Genomic DNA, 18,439 nt, shown 5'->3' on the forward strand with positions numbered 1-18,439 from the left:
AGCAAAACTCCACAAACTCACTGTTAAACTGTACTAAATATTTTTAAAATTCAGATTTGTTTGGGCTTAAAATAACTGTACAATGCAAAGATTTTCTGCAAAAATAACTTTTACTGGTAAGTTGATCATTTCTGGGTTTTATTCAGTCAACAGAATAACTACAGGTATATGAAAAATCTAAATGGCTTCTTGTGTTTAAAACTAAACTGACTTGCTGCTCTGTTACATCACATCCAGAGACTTCCCAAGTTTTGCTTTTTAAATCCCTTTATTGCGCCTCTTTAAAAACAGATTTCCTTAAATAAGGTGTAATAATCCACCACACACGACAGCACCGTTCTGATAACTGTGGTATAAAGTTTTATTAACTCATGTCATACTGAAACCGTACAAAGTAACACTTTCGTTTTAGGAGGTCGACACAGAAGCAACACAAGCGAGAATTTAAAGCTGTCCAGACAAAACTGCAGCCGTCGTCCCGCCTCTTTAGTCCACATCAGACCTGACTTCCATCGAGTCCAGTCACCGGAGTTCACACACACAGAGCGACGCTCCTGCAGAGGCTGAACTAGGACTGAGGCTCGGCAGGTCCAGGTTCTGATGGGTTGGCGTCAGCTGAGGCTCCGGGCTGCCGGGAGGCGTCCGGAACGGGCAGCCGCAGGAAGTGCTGCAGGGCCTGAGCCACCTTCTCTGGACAAATGTTGTAAACTGGATGAGTTGGAGCCTAAAACCAGAACACCAGAAGAAGTCATTTGTTGTTCCACGTCCTTATCATCTGATTTCATATTTACATACAAGCGCTGGAATTATATTTCTTTACTCTGACTTATCTTCGTAGTCTTTAAAAAAAGCCCCCCCCTTTTGGGATCATCTTTGTATCTGCTGTTTAATCGAGCGCAGCAGCAGGAAGTTTCAGTAACAACTGGAAACAGGAAAATAAAACCAACCAGCGGCACCACAAACCATTTGTCTCATTTCCATCGCTTCAGCCAACGTCAGGCATCTGCCAGCGCTTTTTTTCTTTTTTTTTTTTAAATCACTTCCACTTAACCCGATCACAGCTGACTGGCAAAAACAGAGAAAGGGAAAAAAAAGCTGGCTTTTTCAAAAATGCATGCTAGAAAAATAAAAACATCCAACCAAAGACACACACACACACACACACACACACAGTGCTGCAGACTCTTCTAATAAACCCAAATTGATTTAATCATGTTTCAATTCAAATTAACCGCAGAGCAGCTGATTTATTGCTGATATATTTCCGCCCGTGTGGTCAGAGAGCTTTGGGATTAAATAACCTAATAATCCTTCAGAAAACCAATCATTCTTTTTAAAATATTTAGCTTTATTGACATTTTTTCCCACCATAGACATACACTGAGATCTCCTCAGTTCCTTCAGAAACATCCTAACAGTTTCAGCAGGCTTGCTTTAGATTTATCTTCTTACAAGACTTCTGCTACTGTTAGCCTTTTGCTACTTTTAGCTTTCAACTAACCTTTTGCTACTTCAAGCTAGCCTCTTGCTACATTTAACTTTTAGGGAGCCTTTACCAACACTTCTGAACTTTGCTCCTTTTAGCTTTTAGCTAGCATTTAGCTTCCTTTAGCTTTTAGCAGCTCAGTTTCAGCTTCTGAAGCGAATCTTAGCAAAGTCATTCAGCACCGCATGTTTCACAGTTTTGTCATCATGCAGCACTTTGTGACCTTTCAGGTCGTTTTAGATCTTTCAGGTCATTTAGCGTCTGATTCTGGTTCTTTTTCTGGTTCTGGTCCTGCTCCTGGTCCTGGTTCTGGTTCTGATTCTGGTTCTGGTCCTTCTCCTGCTCCTGATTCTGGTTCTTTTTCTGGTTCTGGTCCTGCTCCTGGTCCTGGTTCTGGTTCTGATTCTGGTTCTGGTCCTTCTCCTGCTCCTGATTCTGGTTCTTTTTCTGCTCCATTAAAGACTCTCTTCTTTTAATTTCACTTTTATTTTAAAAGTTAAAGAAAAGAAGCTGTGCCTGAGTCCAGTTCCTGTAATTAGAAAACTACATTTATAAACTGTCTGCTCACCGGTTCCAACATTAAATGAGGCTCTGAGATGTTTCCCCGTTTAAAACCTTAAAGCTAAGTTGGATCAAAGAACATTCGGTAACTTTGAGATTTCTAGAAATAAATGAAAAAACTGAGTATAAAGAACCAACTCAGCTCTCTACAGATTCCTAGTTTCTCATATATTTTGATTGAAATGACTGTCAGATGCCAGAATCCAAGATGTTCTGCAGCTTCAACAAATGAGTTGATTGTTGTCCTCCTTTGCCCCCTCCCTCCCCGCCCTGCTGCACTCTCACCAGTCGGTTCTCCTCCTTGCCGAGGACGATCTCGTGGTGGTGCTCCATGTTTCCAAAGTGCTGCGCTATGGAGAGGCCGCTCAGGCAGTAACACGTGTGGTAAAAGTCTCTGGATCTGGACACAAAACGGCGACATTCGAAACGAAAAACGCACGAGTAAAAAAAACAACAAAAAACAACACTTTGTGTAAAGCGTGTGTACGTGTTAGTGCGGAGGCTTTGTGTGCGTTTCTGTGACCAGATGGTGCGATACTGACTTGCCGGGCTTATCCAGAAGGCCCCCTGTTGGATTCTGACAGCACAGGAGGATGTACTCCTGCAAGGCCTGCTGATCAAACATCCACCGCTGCAGACTCAGCTCCGACTCGCCTGCACGCAAAACGGATCAGTCGCGACAGAAAAAACGCCACCACAAACGCACAAAGAGCAACACAAATCAGTTTACAGACGTGGGTAAATATGGTGGCGAAACAACGCTTCATTCCTCGAGAAAAGTGATTCAGTTAAAAGTAACTGATAAGATGTTTCAGATAAAGTGTTTCCTATGGTTGTGTTCACCACACTGAACACGGTGAGAGCTGCTGAGGAGCTCATGAAGAAGATTACAGATGTTAAAGCTCATCTCCATGTCCCTCTGACCTCAGCTGCTTTTATTATTAAAAGTAAGATTCATGGGGCTGCAGCCAACCTCACAGGACGTGGACACAAGTGGACACACAACCCTAATAGTGAGGATGGTAGGAAGAGAACCAAGAAGCTGAACTCCAACGTCATAATGAGCTCCACGGAGGAAGACCCCGGAGGCTCCACTGCTAACGGGAAAAACACAAAAAGGCCCCGACTGAAATTCACTCCAATGAATGTCGACGAGCCCCAAAGTTTCTGGGCCTGAGGAGACAAAACTGCAGCTTTTTGGCTCCAGTCACATCATTTTTTATTATCATGGAAGGGTACCAACAAATTTATCCACGTCTGTACAGCCAAGAGATGAACTAAATTAGGTGATCATCAACATCTTCATTCCAATATAATTTTAACAATTAGCCTGGATTTATTCCTGCCAGCTTGATCACTATCAGAGGGTCCTGAAATCAGGGGCTCCTCATTTCTCCTCATCAACTCTAAAACTCCATGATTGGTTTTTCCATCCAATGGTTTCTGGTACTAAACAGGAGCCAGAGCTTGTTTAACTCCAGCTCTTTCTACTTCCACCACTGTCAGCTCTGGCTTCAAAAACAAACTCATTGGCACCAAGTCTTTGCTGTGCCGGAGCAAACTAACTGATCTGAGCTGAAGGTGGGCTCATGGAGACCGGATTTAGTTCCATTATTACTCCGCTTCATTTAGGACAAAGTACTTTGTTTCAACATGAAAAAAAAAAACAATTTGATCAGCTGTGGAATAACATAACCTTAAATTTATTCTATCTACCCTTTATTTTTTACCAGGAAGGTCCCACTGAGAAAAATCATCTCTTCTTCCAGAGAGTCCTGGTCAAGATGGCAGCATGAATACAAATTAAAAAAAAAAAAAAAATCATATATAAAGACATTTATCATTGGAATTAAATGAAACATGGGTTCAAACAAACAAACAAACAGATGTGATGAATAAAAATGAGACCAATTCATTCCTATACTGGCTAAAACAATTACAACTTTAAAGTCTTGGGAGGCCTGTCCTGGGGACAGACTGGTTTAATGGCTGTTAGTTTGATGGGATAAACAGCTTGACAAGTTCTTACTGGTTAACCAGGTAAGAACCAGAACCAGCTCTAGAACCAGCCCTGGTACCTGGTCAGTGGAAAGGCTCTAATAGTGAGGCTGATAGTGTTTAAAAACAGCTCCGTTAGGTTGTGAAGATGCTTTCACCTGAACCAACAGAGGTGTGCAGAGATGATGTTATAATGTGGCATCACACGCTGGTTTTCTCCTCTTTTTAAAAAAAAATAAGTTAAAATGAAGATGTACCGTCATTGAATAAGGCTCTGTGGAGGAGAGGTAGGAGTCCAGCTTGCCAGAAAGAGTAGCAGCCATCCACCAGTTTGTTACACCGGCCTTGGAAACCTCCTTCATATCGCATCTGCCTGCTGATCACCCATCGCTGAGGAGGAGAAGCAACAATTAAAACAGCTAAATGTGAACTCGGCCTCTCAGAGTGTAATTAGAAGTCACGCACACACACACACACACACACCAGAGCTGAGATCCCACCGGTGGAGTCACAGCAATCCTGAAGCAGTGTCTTTAAATCCTTAGAATGGGAAGGAATTTACAACAGCTAAATGACACATTCAGCGTGCTCAGCTTGGACGGAATAATGATGGGATGCTGGGTTTAATAGCAGCTGGAGTTTCCTCAGCCTGAGGCTGAGGACAGAGGGGTGTTTAGCCCATTAATGCAAGAGTGAAGCCAGAAAAAGGATGAAGACCAAGGTGGAGGTGGAGTCAGGATGTATCGTTATGGGCTCCATCGAGCTCATATTCAAGTACCAGTTTCTGAAGATGCAGAGGCAAAAAAAAAAAAAAGATTTGCACCAAGCAAATATCCCAAAAGGTCATGGAGGATTTGAAACTAACGAGCCATTTTCTTAAGCAATTTCAGATAAAACCTAAAAGGCATTTTAGCTGCTTGCATTTATTGTAATAGTTCAGAAAATAAAAAGAGATTATTCACTAACCAGAACTGAATTCAAGGGATTAATTTCCCCTTCTTTATAAAAACAGCCCACCTACAGCACCCGTTCTACTTCCTATATTCAGATGAAGCAGGAAGCAGCTACAGGTTATTCACAAGTCAACATTTTCACCAGCAAGAATCCCTTTTAGGTTCCGATCACACTCAAAAGCCGACCTTTACAGCTTTAATTTACCCCAAATTGAAGAGTTTTGTGCACTGTGTAGAAATGGCCTTCACTCAGACATAAATGTAGCTTCTTCACGCAACGACTGCAAAACCTGACAAACAACATGTTCATTAAAGTTGCTGCAGTCGATAACATCTGCAGAACAGCTGTCAAAATGACATATTTAACAGAGAATACAGGAACTGAATAAATGCATCCTCACTGTGCTGAATATGTAGACACGTAAACGTGACGATGTGAGATGGATGTTATCTGAAAACAAACTTTATGACCGGGTTTAACACCTCTGAGTACGGAGGCAAGCTGTGCTTTAATGCCAGTGTTGGAATACAAGATTTCATTATTATAAAACATTGTTTTGTGATAAATGTGAGGAACAATCCAAAACAGAACGTTCTGGATAATATGTTCAGATTTCTCTGCTGCTTTTTATTTTTAACTAACATCACAGAACTAAAAAAAAATAATCGTTTTGCAATGAAACCAAAACAAAACTCGACTCTATCCTAGACAGCACGTTTCTTTAAAGAACGAGGGACGTTTTTTTTACTAGTCAGCTCATCCCATGCAAATTCAGATCATTTGAATAAGTGCAACAGAAGGATGGGACTATTAGAAGTTGAACATTTCAGCAGACAAAAAACCAGCCTACTGTCGACAGACTTATCTCTCTTTCTTCTTCAGATAAGCTTAACGTCAGCAAGCATCTGTTCTCCTGCAGAATCCTTTAACATGAATCTAAAGGTCAACTAATGATGAAAGCCTCACTGCTGCTGTTCTGCAAACGACAGCAGAACCGTTTACTGAACACAAGAAGCACTCCATGCAGGAAACGGGTCCAACTGTTTTACAACAAATGACGAATCTAATCTGTTGTTTTCATAAAATTAAATGTAATAATAGTTTACTGTTCTGTATGTTTTGGATGGGCTGGGATATTTGAACAGTTAGGCTCTATTAAAAAGCGTAAATTCAAAGAGTTAACACGACTGCAGTTAATTTATATTTTATTTGTTTAAACACAGACAGCTGATACTAAGGTTGGTGTCACAGCATCTTTCTGCAATCATAGTTTATTTTGAAAGGATTATAAAGTGGAAACTAGGGTCACGGGTGAGCTCAGCTTGACTGTCAGATAACAAGCATCACACTGGACCCGGTGAGAGGAACATAAAGATCCCGGGCTAACAGGGATTAACAGAGGCTCAAATTTCAAAAGTGTTTTTGGCTAAAATCACCAAAAAAATCTCTACAAAAACCTTGACTCTGGTCAAATAGTAGCCGAAGTTATAGACAGGTCACTCACCAGCAAGGCTTTGAGATCCAGCATATGTTCTTTCCCCAGGATGACGAGGGCGGCCGTGCCACAGAACGTGTATCCACCGTGCGCCTCCAAACCTGGGACGCCACTTAGACCCCCCTCCCAGTTCTGACAACTGCAGCCATGAAAATCAGAAACACAAATCAGATTAGAGAGGAACACCGGCGACACGCCGACAGGCTGTTTTCAGCTGTACCTGAGGATCCAGTTGGTCGTGTCCTCGAACAGTTTGGGCGTGATGATGTTTGTTAGCGACGCTACAGAAGCGGCACAATAAGCACTCCTGCAACACACAGAGACCCCCACAAAACAGATCAACAACAACAACAACAACACGTAGGAAGTCCAAACTCAGAAATCCTTTCAGTTTGTTATTCATCTGTTAGCTTTAAAGTAATCCTGGGTAACATTTTGTCCTATTTAAACACTGTAAACCTCGGAGGATTAGCTATTAATAATGCACAAATGCCTTTTTTGTTTGTGAAACAACTCTAGTTGCAGCTTTTGTCGTTGTCTGCCAAACAGAGATGTAAAATAAAGTCAAACGGTGGTTAGAAACAATAGGGGGAATGTCATGTGCCACTTTTATTTCTGCTTTAGCACCCAAACACCGTTCCTTCTGCTTACTGACTTTCACTTGAAAAACTGCAGCTGATGCCGAACCGTTTCTCCACCCGCTGGTGGAAACAGGAATGTGTGGCAAAGAAATTCTGCAGAACATCATCTCACACGAAGCCGATGCTGGAGTTGCGCGAACAGTGACTCCGAAATGTAGAAATGCAGCGTTTCGAGGGAAATGTTTAGGATGTGGCAACATCTCACAACGAGCTGTTTTTTGTTTTGTCACTCCTCGGTTACTTAACAAGTCAGTGCAAGACGTAAAGACAAGGATCTGAGGCATTTAGTTTGAAATGTAAGAGGAAAGAGAGTCTCACCTGACATCCACCTCTCCTCCGACGTGCATCACAAAGGAGCCATCGGGCTGCTTCAGAGACCACAGGAAACCTAGAAGCTTCTCCCTGAAGGAAGGAGAAACGGGAGAAGATTCAAAAACTGTGGACCAGTACGAACTACTCCACATTTAATACAGAACTTAGAGTAAAAACGTTGTCTCTAAATCGTCTCCGAAGGAATAAAACAAAACCCAAACCTACAGTAAACACCAGCCCGTTAGTCACACAGAGAAAATGAAGCGTATTCTCTTAATGCTGTTACGTTTACAGCTGGTTAAATAACATTGAGATCGTGTTTCCCAACAACAGTCAGGATTCTGCAGTTATTATGGTGAAGTCAATTACTGTAAAAGGATGTAATCTTGCATCATAATACAGCCACTGATTTAAACAATCCAAACGCTCAGATGAGGCATGAGTGGAAAAGGTGGATCCATATTGTTGAATGGTGTCAGAAAACAGTGAATCCCAGCTTCTTGCATCCTGTGCTGCTCAGCTGCAGGTCTGAGGGCCCAGATTGGTTCCTGTTCCTGTCAGAACTGGGTTGTGGACCTCTAACAGAGGCAGACCAGTCTTGTGTTTTCTTTCTCATCACGTGGACGGCCGTGTGATCGTGCACTGTTTACCAAAAGGACGAGCTGGCGGCAGGATAACCTACAGGAAGACAGCAAGCTGGGGGAGGAAATCTGATGCTTTGAGCAGTAATACTGACACCTGGCATTTGTCTGGATGTTGTTCTCACATGTACCACCTAATCATTGCTGCCATCCACATAAACACCTTCAGGACATCAGTATTGCTTGATGGCTTTGGCTTAACCTGGATAATGCTGTTGGAGGCTCCATCTTCCCAGAGGTTCATACTAGAGTCTTTTAGAATCCAAGCTTCAAGGAGTCAGAGCAGTTTAACGCTGCAAGACGGTGGCGTTAATGTTGTGGCTGGTGTGGGTAAATGAAGTTTTGGAAGTCTATGAATGAAGTCTAAGATCTATTTAAGTGGGGGTTTGTAATAAGTGTGTGAGCTACTAATATCTTACCTGTTGTGGATAGCTCTTTAAATGACGCCAAGTTTGGAGCGAAATAGAAAATATTTCTGACCAGAATTACGAGCTAAATGCAAGAACACTGTCATCTTCAAACAACTCCAAACTAAAAAAAAAAAAAAAAACTCATAATGGTTCAAGCAAACTTTTTGGAAACCTTCACATTTCTGTCAGTTTCTCATTCCATAGTTATTTACTTTTTGTGGTAAAAGGTGCAAAGAGTGGCGGCACTTCCTGTGCAGCCCGGGCCACTTCCTGCAGGAATATTTGAATATTTCTGCCACAACAAAAGCCATCTACAACAGGTAAGATAATAATTGTTCATAACCTTTTCTACAGATTCTTACTTCAAAAGATCTGAACTATTCCTTTAAGGTATGGCTGACAAATCTATGCTTCACATCAAAGCTGAAGTTTGAATATTTTGGGAAAATTTGAATAATTTTTTGCAATCTATACCAGCTAAGTGCATTTAATTGTTATAGACACTAAACTCCATTCTCAGATTAACACGAGCTTTAATGTTTACACAGAAACATTCACCTCCTGATCCTGAGAAGCCTGCTTTAACCCCAGTAGTTCAGCTGGCAGTACCTGTTTATAACATCGTATGCTTCTTCGGTGCCGATGATGCAGAGGGCGTTGACGGCAGCGTAGGTGGGTGCGAGGTGGGCGTGCTGCCCTGGTCCTCCGGCGAAGCCCCCTGTTGGGCTTTGACAGCGTGTCAGGAATTGACACACCCTGAAAAACAACATTTAGAGGTCTTGATTTTTTTGGGGTGGACTAAACGGATGGAGCAAAACTAAAGTTGTGTCATAAAAGAAGTCCAGGATTGGGTTGTTTGACTTTAGCCCGTCCTTTTCAGCAGCCGCTGTGAACGGGAATCATAAAACTGGAGTGACGCCTTGAGCCAACAGAGCTGGACGAGAACCCTACGGTAACTTTAGCCAACTTGTCAAGCGCCAGCTCTGACCTGAGAACAGTCATGGGACAGAGGAAGCAATCTGTTGTAGGATGGCATTGTTAGAAAGCCTTGAACAGAGCCAGAGTGCTCGTGTGTGTGTGTGTGTGTGTGTGTGTGTGTGTGTGTGTGGGCACGAGGATGTCACGTTGGCACGGGCCGCCATCAGCCGGCTGAGCTGGCACACCTCAGCGTTATAATGAGAGCGTACGCTGGCAGTCTGGCATTGTTGCTCGCCGTGAGGTTTGCAGAGCGTTACCTTTGAGAGGCAGTCATTTATTCAAATTACTTTTCTTTTCTTTTTTAACAGTTACTCTTTGAAGTTGTTGCTGTGTGAACATTTGTAAAGAATAAGGCTTTATGCCGTCCTTGCCTGGCATAATAATTGGAGCAAAAGCTTTCATCTCACTTCTTCAAAGATGACGACTTCTTTTAATTCTGTCAGAGGAATATTACAGAAAAAGTGAAACTTACTCGTGCAATAAGACCAATTAAGAATAAACCTCCATTAATGTTAGTGCTGCACTGGAAAACAGTAATATTCTTATAGTTACCAGAAACAGATTGTGATGGGATATCAGGGTTTAAGTTGTAAAATTGTGTTGATTTATGTCTAAAAAAAGGATGACAAAATATACTATTAGCTATACTACTAGTAATAGTTATTTGTTTTTTAGGATTGCCTAATTTTTGGGTTTAGTTTGCACTGATTTAAATTTTCTTTGACAAACTTTCTGTTAATATTAATTAGATTACATTTGTTCATCTACAATTAAAAACTCAGAAATATTTGGCATCTCATTAGTTCCTACAGGGCTGGTGTGTGAAATTTAACACTTCTTTTGTCCACGTGTTGCACTAAACAAACTTCATATGACAACAGCAGCAGTATTTACCTCGCTGTAGTAGTTATGAGAATTATTTAAGCACAAAACAAAAATAAATCAAAGTCCGTGGCAGCGCACAGGCTTCTTTGTTGAACAGCCCATTTGTGTGCAACTCACTCAGAGGCGACAGTCGGAGGAATGGGCTCCTCTAGTAACTCCAGACTGTGAAGAATCCAGAAACAGAGCCACGGTCTGCTTGCATCCAGACACTGCACCCACACAGAAAGCAGCAAAACACACATCACATGATGACACGGCCATCGAATGACAGATTACAGCCATAAACAGAGTCGTGACATCAGTCAGCCGGCAGGAGAAACGAGCGAAAACAAGTCTGCAGGTCAGAGATAAACGCAAACAGCATTTCTTTCTTTATGTGTGGTAAATATCTGATTATTCAGTATAAGATGCTTAATTTATCCTTTAAAACATAAAAACAAGACTCAGATCCTCTGCTGCACTCTGACTGAAATATACAAACCAGGGAAGACCACACTGCTAAAACCAGAAGGGATTTCCTCAGATCATACAGCACATCTTCTGCAATAATAAGAATAATCTGACAGTGGCTGAATCTTACTGATATCAAATGAAACTAAGTAAATAAAGTTCGAATCAGGAAGCTTTTTCTGTTGGTGCATGTTGAAATAAAACTAAACATAAGTTTAACTTGGAGGAATACGCCTGCTTTTTCACACGTCAGTTTAATAAAATTTACACAACTACAAATCTTTATGAGCCAAATTTCTGACTTCTTGAACTGGAAACAAACCGTACCTCATAAGCATCTGATAAATGACGTAACCCCCTCTTGAGATATTGGTAGTGTTGATCCCGCAGCAACATGGGCCTGGAGAGCAAATACAAGATGAAAAGAATTCATGTGATAAAATAAAAAATATGCCTCTTTTAGTGATGCAATTTAAAACGAAATGTGTAAAGTTTTTAAAAGATTCAGCCATTGTTTGACAGAAGAAATAAAAACACTAGATCTTGGTCATTTATTGGACACTTCTGGAAGTATTGTTCCAGTCTGCAGTGGTGGTTATAGGGAGGTGATCAGAACCACAGCTGAACCTCAGCAGCTCATTAACTGACTTGTTTTTATTTACGGTGGAACGAATACAATTCTGAACGATAATGTGAAAACCGGTCGATGTAAACCAATCGGCCACAACATTAAAACCACCGAAAGGTGAAGGTAAACACGTTAAGCTTGAAGCCATGTTCTGCTGGGACGTTTTGGATCTTGGCATCATATTGGATGTTCCTCTGATGAGCACCTTCCCCAGGAACAAGGAGCAGCCCGACCACAGGATGACGATGCCCTGCGGCTGACGAGTACAGACCTGTGGGACATACCATAAAGACTAAAGACTCCACACAACTCCTGATTCCAAAGCTCCTGCTTCTTTCTAGTGTCAACACAATGAAATGTGCCTGATTCCTTACGGCTCCAAAGAATTCAAAATAATCTACTTTGAACTTTTTAGAGTATATCTATGTGACGTGCCAGAGCTGCTCTGGATGCATGATGGAGGTGCAGGTGGTTTTATTCTTGTGGCTGATGGATAAACAAAACCAAACTGAAAGATTAGATAGAATGATGCTGCATGGTGTTCTTCTGCAGCTGCAGTTTTGTGGTTTTTAAAAACCACTGCTGACACTACCAAGGCCATTATCAATGTGTGAATTTTGGCTCTGATCTATTTTAGTCATCCGTGCCTGAGGTACTGTAGCAACAGATAAACAAGAGACAAATCCTGCAAAATTCAAAATAGAATTTAAACTCTTACTTGGAACATAGAAAAGCTCTCAACAACCAAACTCCATTTTTCATTAAAGAGCCTATTGTTCCATATTTTCCTACCAGAGCACTTCTCTCTCAGACTGCAGGTTTACTTGTGGTTCCTAAAGTTTCTAAAAGTAAACTGGGAGGCAGAGCTTCCAGTTATCAGGCTCCTCTCTTGTGGAACCAACTTCCAGTTTCTGTCTGTGAGGCTGACACCCCGTCTACTTTTAAGACTTTCCTTTTTAATAATCCTATAGTCAGGGTTGGGTTTCCTGAGCTCTCCCTTAGTTTTGCTGCTATAAGCTCAGACTGCTGGAGGACAAACTGAGCACATTTCCTCTCTCTCCTCTCCATGTTTTAAATGCAATTATTGCTGCCGTTAATCCTGTATTAATCTTGATTTGGCTTCCCATAGAAACCACATCTGGACCAACTGCTACTGATGATGGCTGCCCCTCCTGAGCCTGGTTCTGGTTCTGGTTCTGCTGGAGGTTTCTTCCTGTTAAAAGGGAGTTGCTCCTTCCCACTAATGTGCTGCTCTGAGATTCAACACGGTCTGCTGGTTTCCTTGGACAGATACCTTTTACTGATTTAATAATGTACTGTATGTGAATGTGTTGAGTTAGAACTGATGAAATTGTTGTGAATTGCTGCTATATAAACAAACTGAACTGGACAGATTAAACCAAGAAAGTTGCAGACGGCACAGCGACATGGATCAATATGTGGGACGTGTTTACCAGAAATTCCAGTTTCCTTTTAGTACATCTGCAGTCTGAGTTGTTCATGCGTTGTTTTCATGCCTGTGTGCACCACAGGAAGTACTCTGTAACCTCCATGTGCGGCCTCGTTTTGCTGCATACATAAATGTGAGCCAGTAAAAGTGCAACAGAGTCAAAAACCAACCGACACCCACCCAATTCTGCTCTCTGCCTTCCCTTTTCATGCCATGTCTGCTACCCCCGGTGTAATTATACTCTTCCTACACAGGGTTAGTCACAGATCATTATCTCAGCTTTTTGTTGCAACAAATATGCAACACAACAACAAGAGCTAAAAACCAGTCTGTCAAACATGTCAGATAAGGATTCAACGTGCCCTTTCAAATGCCGAGGGCAAAAAAAAAAGGCCCAAATGAAAAATTACACCTATAATCTCAGCATCAGGTTGATGAGAACGCCCACCTAACATATCTGATGCAGACTGTAAGTGCATCAGACTTTAATTCAAGACATTTTCAAACAACATAAGATAAATCAACTGGAGAGAAAAATTAGCTTTTGTCTTGCAAGATAACTGGGGGTTCAAAAGTTTCAGGAATGGGAGGGTGTTGAGAAAAAGTACAGGCCCTTCCCATGAAAAAAAAATAAAATTTAGACCATAAGAAATGCATTTTCCTGGCATGTGGAACAAGGGTGTTAGAAGAGCACAAAATCAGCAGTTTTTGTGAGAATTTTTGGCTTTTTGGAAGGACTGGGAGAGTTTTCAGAAAACCAGATGGAGAATTCATATGGCCAAGACAAAAATCTCCCGAGGCAGTAAACCTGAAGTAAGTAATCTTGTAAAATAGATTTGAATCAAAACATACTGATCGCCTTGGCATTCGTTTCGGTTGGTAGAATCCACTCAGCTGAGAGGAGAAGTAAACCAGATGTGCAAAGAACCACAAAACAGCAAGAAAATTAACCTTTATTTAACACGTAACGCAACAAAACTAAGGGGCCCAGCTTTCCTCTTTTTATCTGTTCTTTTCTCGGACATTCGAGCATCCGTCATGCCTGGAAAACGAGGCGGTGCCACGACCCCAACATCGACCAATCAGAAGCCTCGATGGTGTTAAAGCAACGGTGCTTGCTTGCTCAAAGATGGCTGCGCCCATGGATCGACAGAAATGATCAAAAACAATCTTGGGGAGGAAGAAAATCAGAATTTATTACGCATAAAATAACATTCTGCTTCCTTAAGCAGATCGGGGATAACACAGGGAATCTTCTAGGCAAACGTTTACAAAATATTTAGGTCAATCAACAAAAAGCAGCCGGCGAAAACACAGCAGAATGAAGGTTTTATACCGTGGTGCCGGCTGCTGGCTACTTCTGAACCCCCTGCAAGATAACAGCAAATTTCAAACTATTACACTCTAGTGCTTTACGTAAAATTTACTCTAAGTTCTACATCCGCTTTACCAGATTACTGCAATAAAACCAGACAGATCAGGAAAGTTCTGATAATTCTTGGAAAAAACAAAGAATAAGAGTTGAACTCTTTCATTCCATGCAAAAAAAAACCAAAAACATGATCAACATTCCCTCCCTCTGAATTCAACTTTTTCCAGCAGCTGAAATCTAACCCTGATTTCCATCTGCCAAACCCAAAGTCTGCAGCGTAAAACAAAAAACAGATGCTCTCTACTAAATGCACGACCACTTCTGACTAATAACATTCGTTCTCTCATGGCACCAAACGTATTCCCACGTGGGCTGCAGAGCCGGCGACTAACAGATCCAACAGTTGTCATAGAAATGAGATGAGTCACCCCACGGAGAAGTGATGACAGCTGATAGCGACAGCAAAGTATGTGGGCTGATCAACACGGCATTTAGATAAAAGCCATCGTACATCACAGTGCCAGCCAGCGAGCAGTGTTCCTGGAAGTGCGTCACAATGGATGAAAAATGTTGTCAATGTTACGACAGCCAAGTTAAAAGATTAACTTTATTTCTGTTGGTCAGCTGGCTTTTCTAAACTCAGCTGTGTTTGCTTTGGACCCATTCAGTGACTTGAAGTCAGGCTCGTTTAGAATATTAAATAAAAAAAATTGGATTTTCTTTCCAAAAACACATTCTCGTTTATAAAAATAAAACAGCTCAGATGGAGGAAAAAATATATTTTCTTGAACTTTGTACCATTGCACGATGTATTTTTGCAATAGTCTGAGAGATGCCAACATGACTTGTGCTAATATTTTCATTAAGTCATTAAAGACAAGAAGTAACAGCATCAAAACAAAACTATTCATACGGAACAAGAGGTTTTGGTTCCGTTTCTCGTTTGTAGTCATTTCCACAGACACTGCAGGTACTTACTGTGGTAAGCTGTGCATTTGCTTGTAAACACTTATGACCTCTTCAATGCTGCTTTCCACTTTTTTCTGGATAAAAATAAAGAGGAGAGCGTGAGATCACAGCAGCAGACACGGTGATGTTCATTAACGAGATAAAAACCCCTTTTTTCTTTACACAAACCAGGACTTGAACTGTGAGTGCTTTTCAGCAGAAAAAAAAACATTCACACACATTTAATACTGCTGGTTTTATTCTTTAAAATTCTCCTTAAGTGAAGAGTTTTAAAACATTATGCTACACAACTCATTAGTTAGACAGCTTTATTTTTACAGCAGAAAAGCCACTCAATGCTTTTTTTTTGTCACTAGGAAGCAAACTATGGATTGTTTCAGTTCATTTTTTTTAAGATGACGTGAACAGAAATTTACTTTCAGTATGACAATAAATCTGGCAGGTAATTACTGTATTTTATTATTATCACAATACTGACCGAATTACTCATAATTAAGTTGATTATTTATGCCTGTTTTAAAGAGGGTCAGATGTTTTGGCCAGTCCATTATTTTTATTACTGATTTTATTGCATATATAATGACATAAACCAATTTTGGTAACTCAAGTAATGCAGTCAACACCAATCATGTCTCTCCTCTGCTCCACTTTGGAGATCAAATATAAATTTTGACAGAATTTCTCAAAAATGTATAAAACAATCCATGCTAATCAATCCTATTTTCTCTCCTGTGTAGTGCATGTGATAAATAATAAATATTACAGCCAGCAGGTGGTGCTAAAGAGGGACACAAGTTGAAAACAATTACAAAAATATTATGTGGAATAGCTCAGTGGTTTTAAACATTTCTGGTTCTGACCAACAAAACCTGGGACGACAACTACTGCCTGTCGAAGTGCACAAACATCACTAATAAGCCAAAACAAGTATTCAATAACATCCTAACAACTATTAAAGTATTTTTGAATCAATTTATGACTGCTACTATTATATTTTATAACAATTGTGGGAAAAAAGGTGTTATAAACAACCATCTTACATTTATTTTATTACTGGAAGTCATTTTAAGACCCTACAGTGGGATCCAAAACCCAAATTTGGCAACCACTAGAAATAACTTAATTGGTAAAAATCTCATAATGAAATGAAAAGAATTAGACTTTTAATGATTTATAATACAGCTCGAATGCTCATGAAATAATCTTTGTTGAGGCTCATCAACTTTTAAAACATGTAATGTGATTTATCTGTACTTAAGCTTATATTATTTTACTAATTTTTCTGCTACGATTAAACATTTCTTTGTGTGTTTCTGTTCGGCTTTACCTACAGCAGTCATTGCATATGGATGGAAATGCATCTGCTGCAAAAAATAAAGCAATTTTAAATGATTTAACAGATTCAAAATTAAGGCAAGTCATACGAACAGAACACAGATTTTTGTTGGCAACTATTTTATGCCATTTTTGAAGCGTTTACTGAATTCTTATTTCAGCTCTAACTGATGATACTGTAGATATTATTCATTTACACTCACATTTATTTGCTTAAACTGTATTGAGGAGCACTCAGCATTAAATTTGTTTTGTATGGCCTCTTGGATGCATAAAATCTAATTAGAGAATCTCAGTGAATTAAACTCTGAAGTGTGTTTATATCATTAAAAAGCACTGATGATGCTTATAAACAAAGGGGTGCATGTAGTATCTGTTTGGATTTAGTAATAGACTGACAATAATAAGCACAAAAAGGTAAACATCTCTTGTATTGACGCGAATCAGCTCGCAGCAAACCCAAAAAATGAGAAGAAAGTTTTTGGATGGTCTCCCTGGAAAAACTGACTCACAGCCTAGCTGCAAGAAGGGAGGGCTGTGAGAAACTGATGTCGTGAAATTACTGCTAAAAATGCATTCACAGCACCCAAGCAACACTTTTGTTAATTGGCAAAGAGCGACGTCCAATCCCAGCTTGATCCCATTATGGCTCGATGTTTAGCTAATTAGAGGCTAAACTTTGCTAGCATAAGCTGGCTCCGCGGCGAGCAAACAAAGAAAACTTTAAAACGCGATTTTAATCGGTTGCCTGGTGAAATAAAACACGGTGTGACAGCGGAACCCCCAACACTTTCCTTTCGGGGTGCAGATTCGCTCCAAGCGCATAGCACCGTGTTAGCATTAGCCACATTTATCCAGCTCACCTGCTCCACCGAAGTCACCGTTTCCACCCCGTCATCCACAAACATCTCCGCCGAGTGCTGCTCACTGAAGCACCGCAGAGGTGTCGGAATACCGCCCATGCTGGTAGCAGGACCTGCTAGCGAGAAACAAAAAATGTCTTGGAAGCTAGGGGGAAAAGACGGCGGCGATCTTTACTTTGTTTTGGTAGTTCTTTGCTCGCTTTCAATTGAGATTGGAGTGAGAGAAGAAGATGAAAAATAATAGCATGAACACCAAGTACGGTGTCGCTGAAAGGACAAACTTCTTCCGCTCTGCTTCGTTCACGCGAAAACATGCAAATACTTACTGTTACTTTTAAAACATTATCAGTTTGTTGTATTTTCACAACATTATCTAATATGTAATTTATTTCTGAGTGAGTTAAGTGCAGATTATGAGAAGAAGCGATGATGTATTGTTTCTACCGCTCATCTGAGCCAAATCTCTATAAAAATACAGGAAATAGGGCGATTTAGCCTTCAAAATAAGACGTACTTAACCTATTTGATGCAAATTGTTAATGGATACTTTAAGAAAGTAAGTACATATTAAATAGATAAATAAAAATAATTTTAAAAAAGACTATTGATGCACAAAAAACAGTACTACAGATGAGATGACTGAAAAAAATGTAGTTAATATCTTAGAATAGAAGATTTGTTTGTTTGCTGTTTGATTAGAGTTTCTCTAAAAGTTCATTACAATTTGAAAAATATGCTTCATATTTTCTTTCCAAAACTTTCATATAAGGTAACTATTGGAAGGAAACAGTCAAAGTCTCAAAATTCACAATGTAATATCCATGATTCTGGTAAATTAATTTGTTCCCATGTTATGAAGGGTAACTTCAAATCAAGAGCAAATGTTTTCAAATTTACAGGACTTGTTGTCCATGATGAGAGGAAGGCATAAACACAGTTAAAGACTTGTTGGTAAATTAATTTGTTCTCTGACTCTCTGGCCGCTGTCCTAACGTCACAGTTTTAGTTTGA

General features: G+C 40.3%; 1 protein-coding gene across 2 annotated transcripts; it reads right to left on the reverse strand.

Moving 5' to 3' along the window:
• Positions 1–337: 337 nt before the first annotated feature.
• On the reverse strand, positions 338–17,821 carry fntb (farnesyltransferase, CAAX box, beta). Of its 2 annotated transcripts, none has more exons than XM_017412039.3 (12): positions 17,429–17,821; positions 15,240–15,304; positions 11,139–11,211; positions 10,479–10,570; positions 9,108–9,254; positions 7,454–7,537; positions 6,715–6,801; positions 6,504–6,633; positions 4,303–4,435; positions 2,590–2,701; positions 2,333–2,447; positions 338–724 (listed from the first exon to the last, which is right to left on the reverse strand). In XM_017412039.3, exons 1-12 carry the CDS (start codon positions 17,525–17,527, stop codon positions 569–571), a joined length of 1,293 nt encoding a protein of 430 aa, XP_017267528.1. In that variant the 5' UTR covers positions 17,528–17,821; the 3' UTR covers positions 338–568. The 2 variants fall into 2 exon arrangements, with proteins under 2 accessions (XP_017267528.1, XP_037837417.1); XM_037981489.1 differs by lacking the exon at positions 17,429–17,821 and adding an exon at positions 12,894–13,008 and having other exon boundaries at positions 15,240–15,279.
• Positions 17,822–18,439: the final 618 nt, after the last annotated feature.

Source organism: Kryptolebias marmoratus, linkage group LG19, assembly GCF_001649575.2.
Source record: "Kryptolebias marmoratus isolate JLee-2015 linkage group LG19, ASM164957v2, whole genome shotgun sequence".
In the NCBI taxonomy this organism is placed as follows: Eukaryota; Metazoa; Chordata; class Actinopteri; order Cyprinodontiformes; family Rivulidae; genus Kryptolebias; species Kryptolebias marmoratus.

Coding starts and splice junctions, on each gene's coding strand:
- fntb (XM_017412039.3), bottom strand. CDS start 17,527: ATGGGCGGTATTCCGACACCTCTGCGGTGCTTCAGTGAGCAGCACTCG. Junction 15,305..17,428: donor CGGTGACTTCGGTGGAGCAG/GTGAGCTGGATA, acceptor ATTTTTATCCAG/AAAAAAGTGGAAAGCAGCAT. Junction 10,571..11,138: donor ATTTATCAGATGCTTATGAG/GTACGGTTTGTT, acceptor GTGTGGGTGCAG/TGTCTGGATGCAAGCAGACC.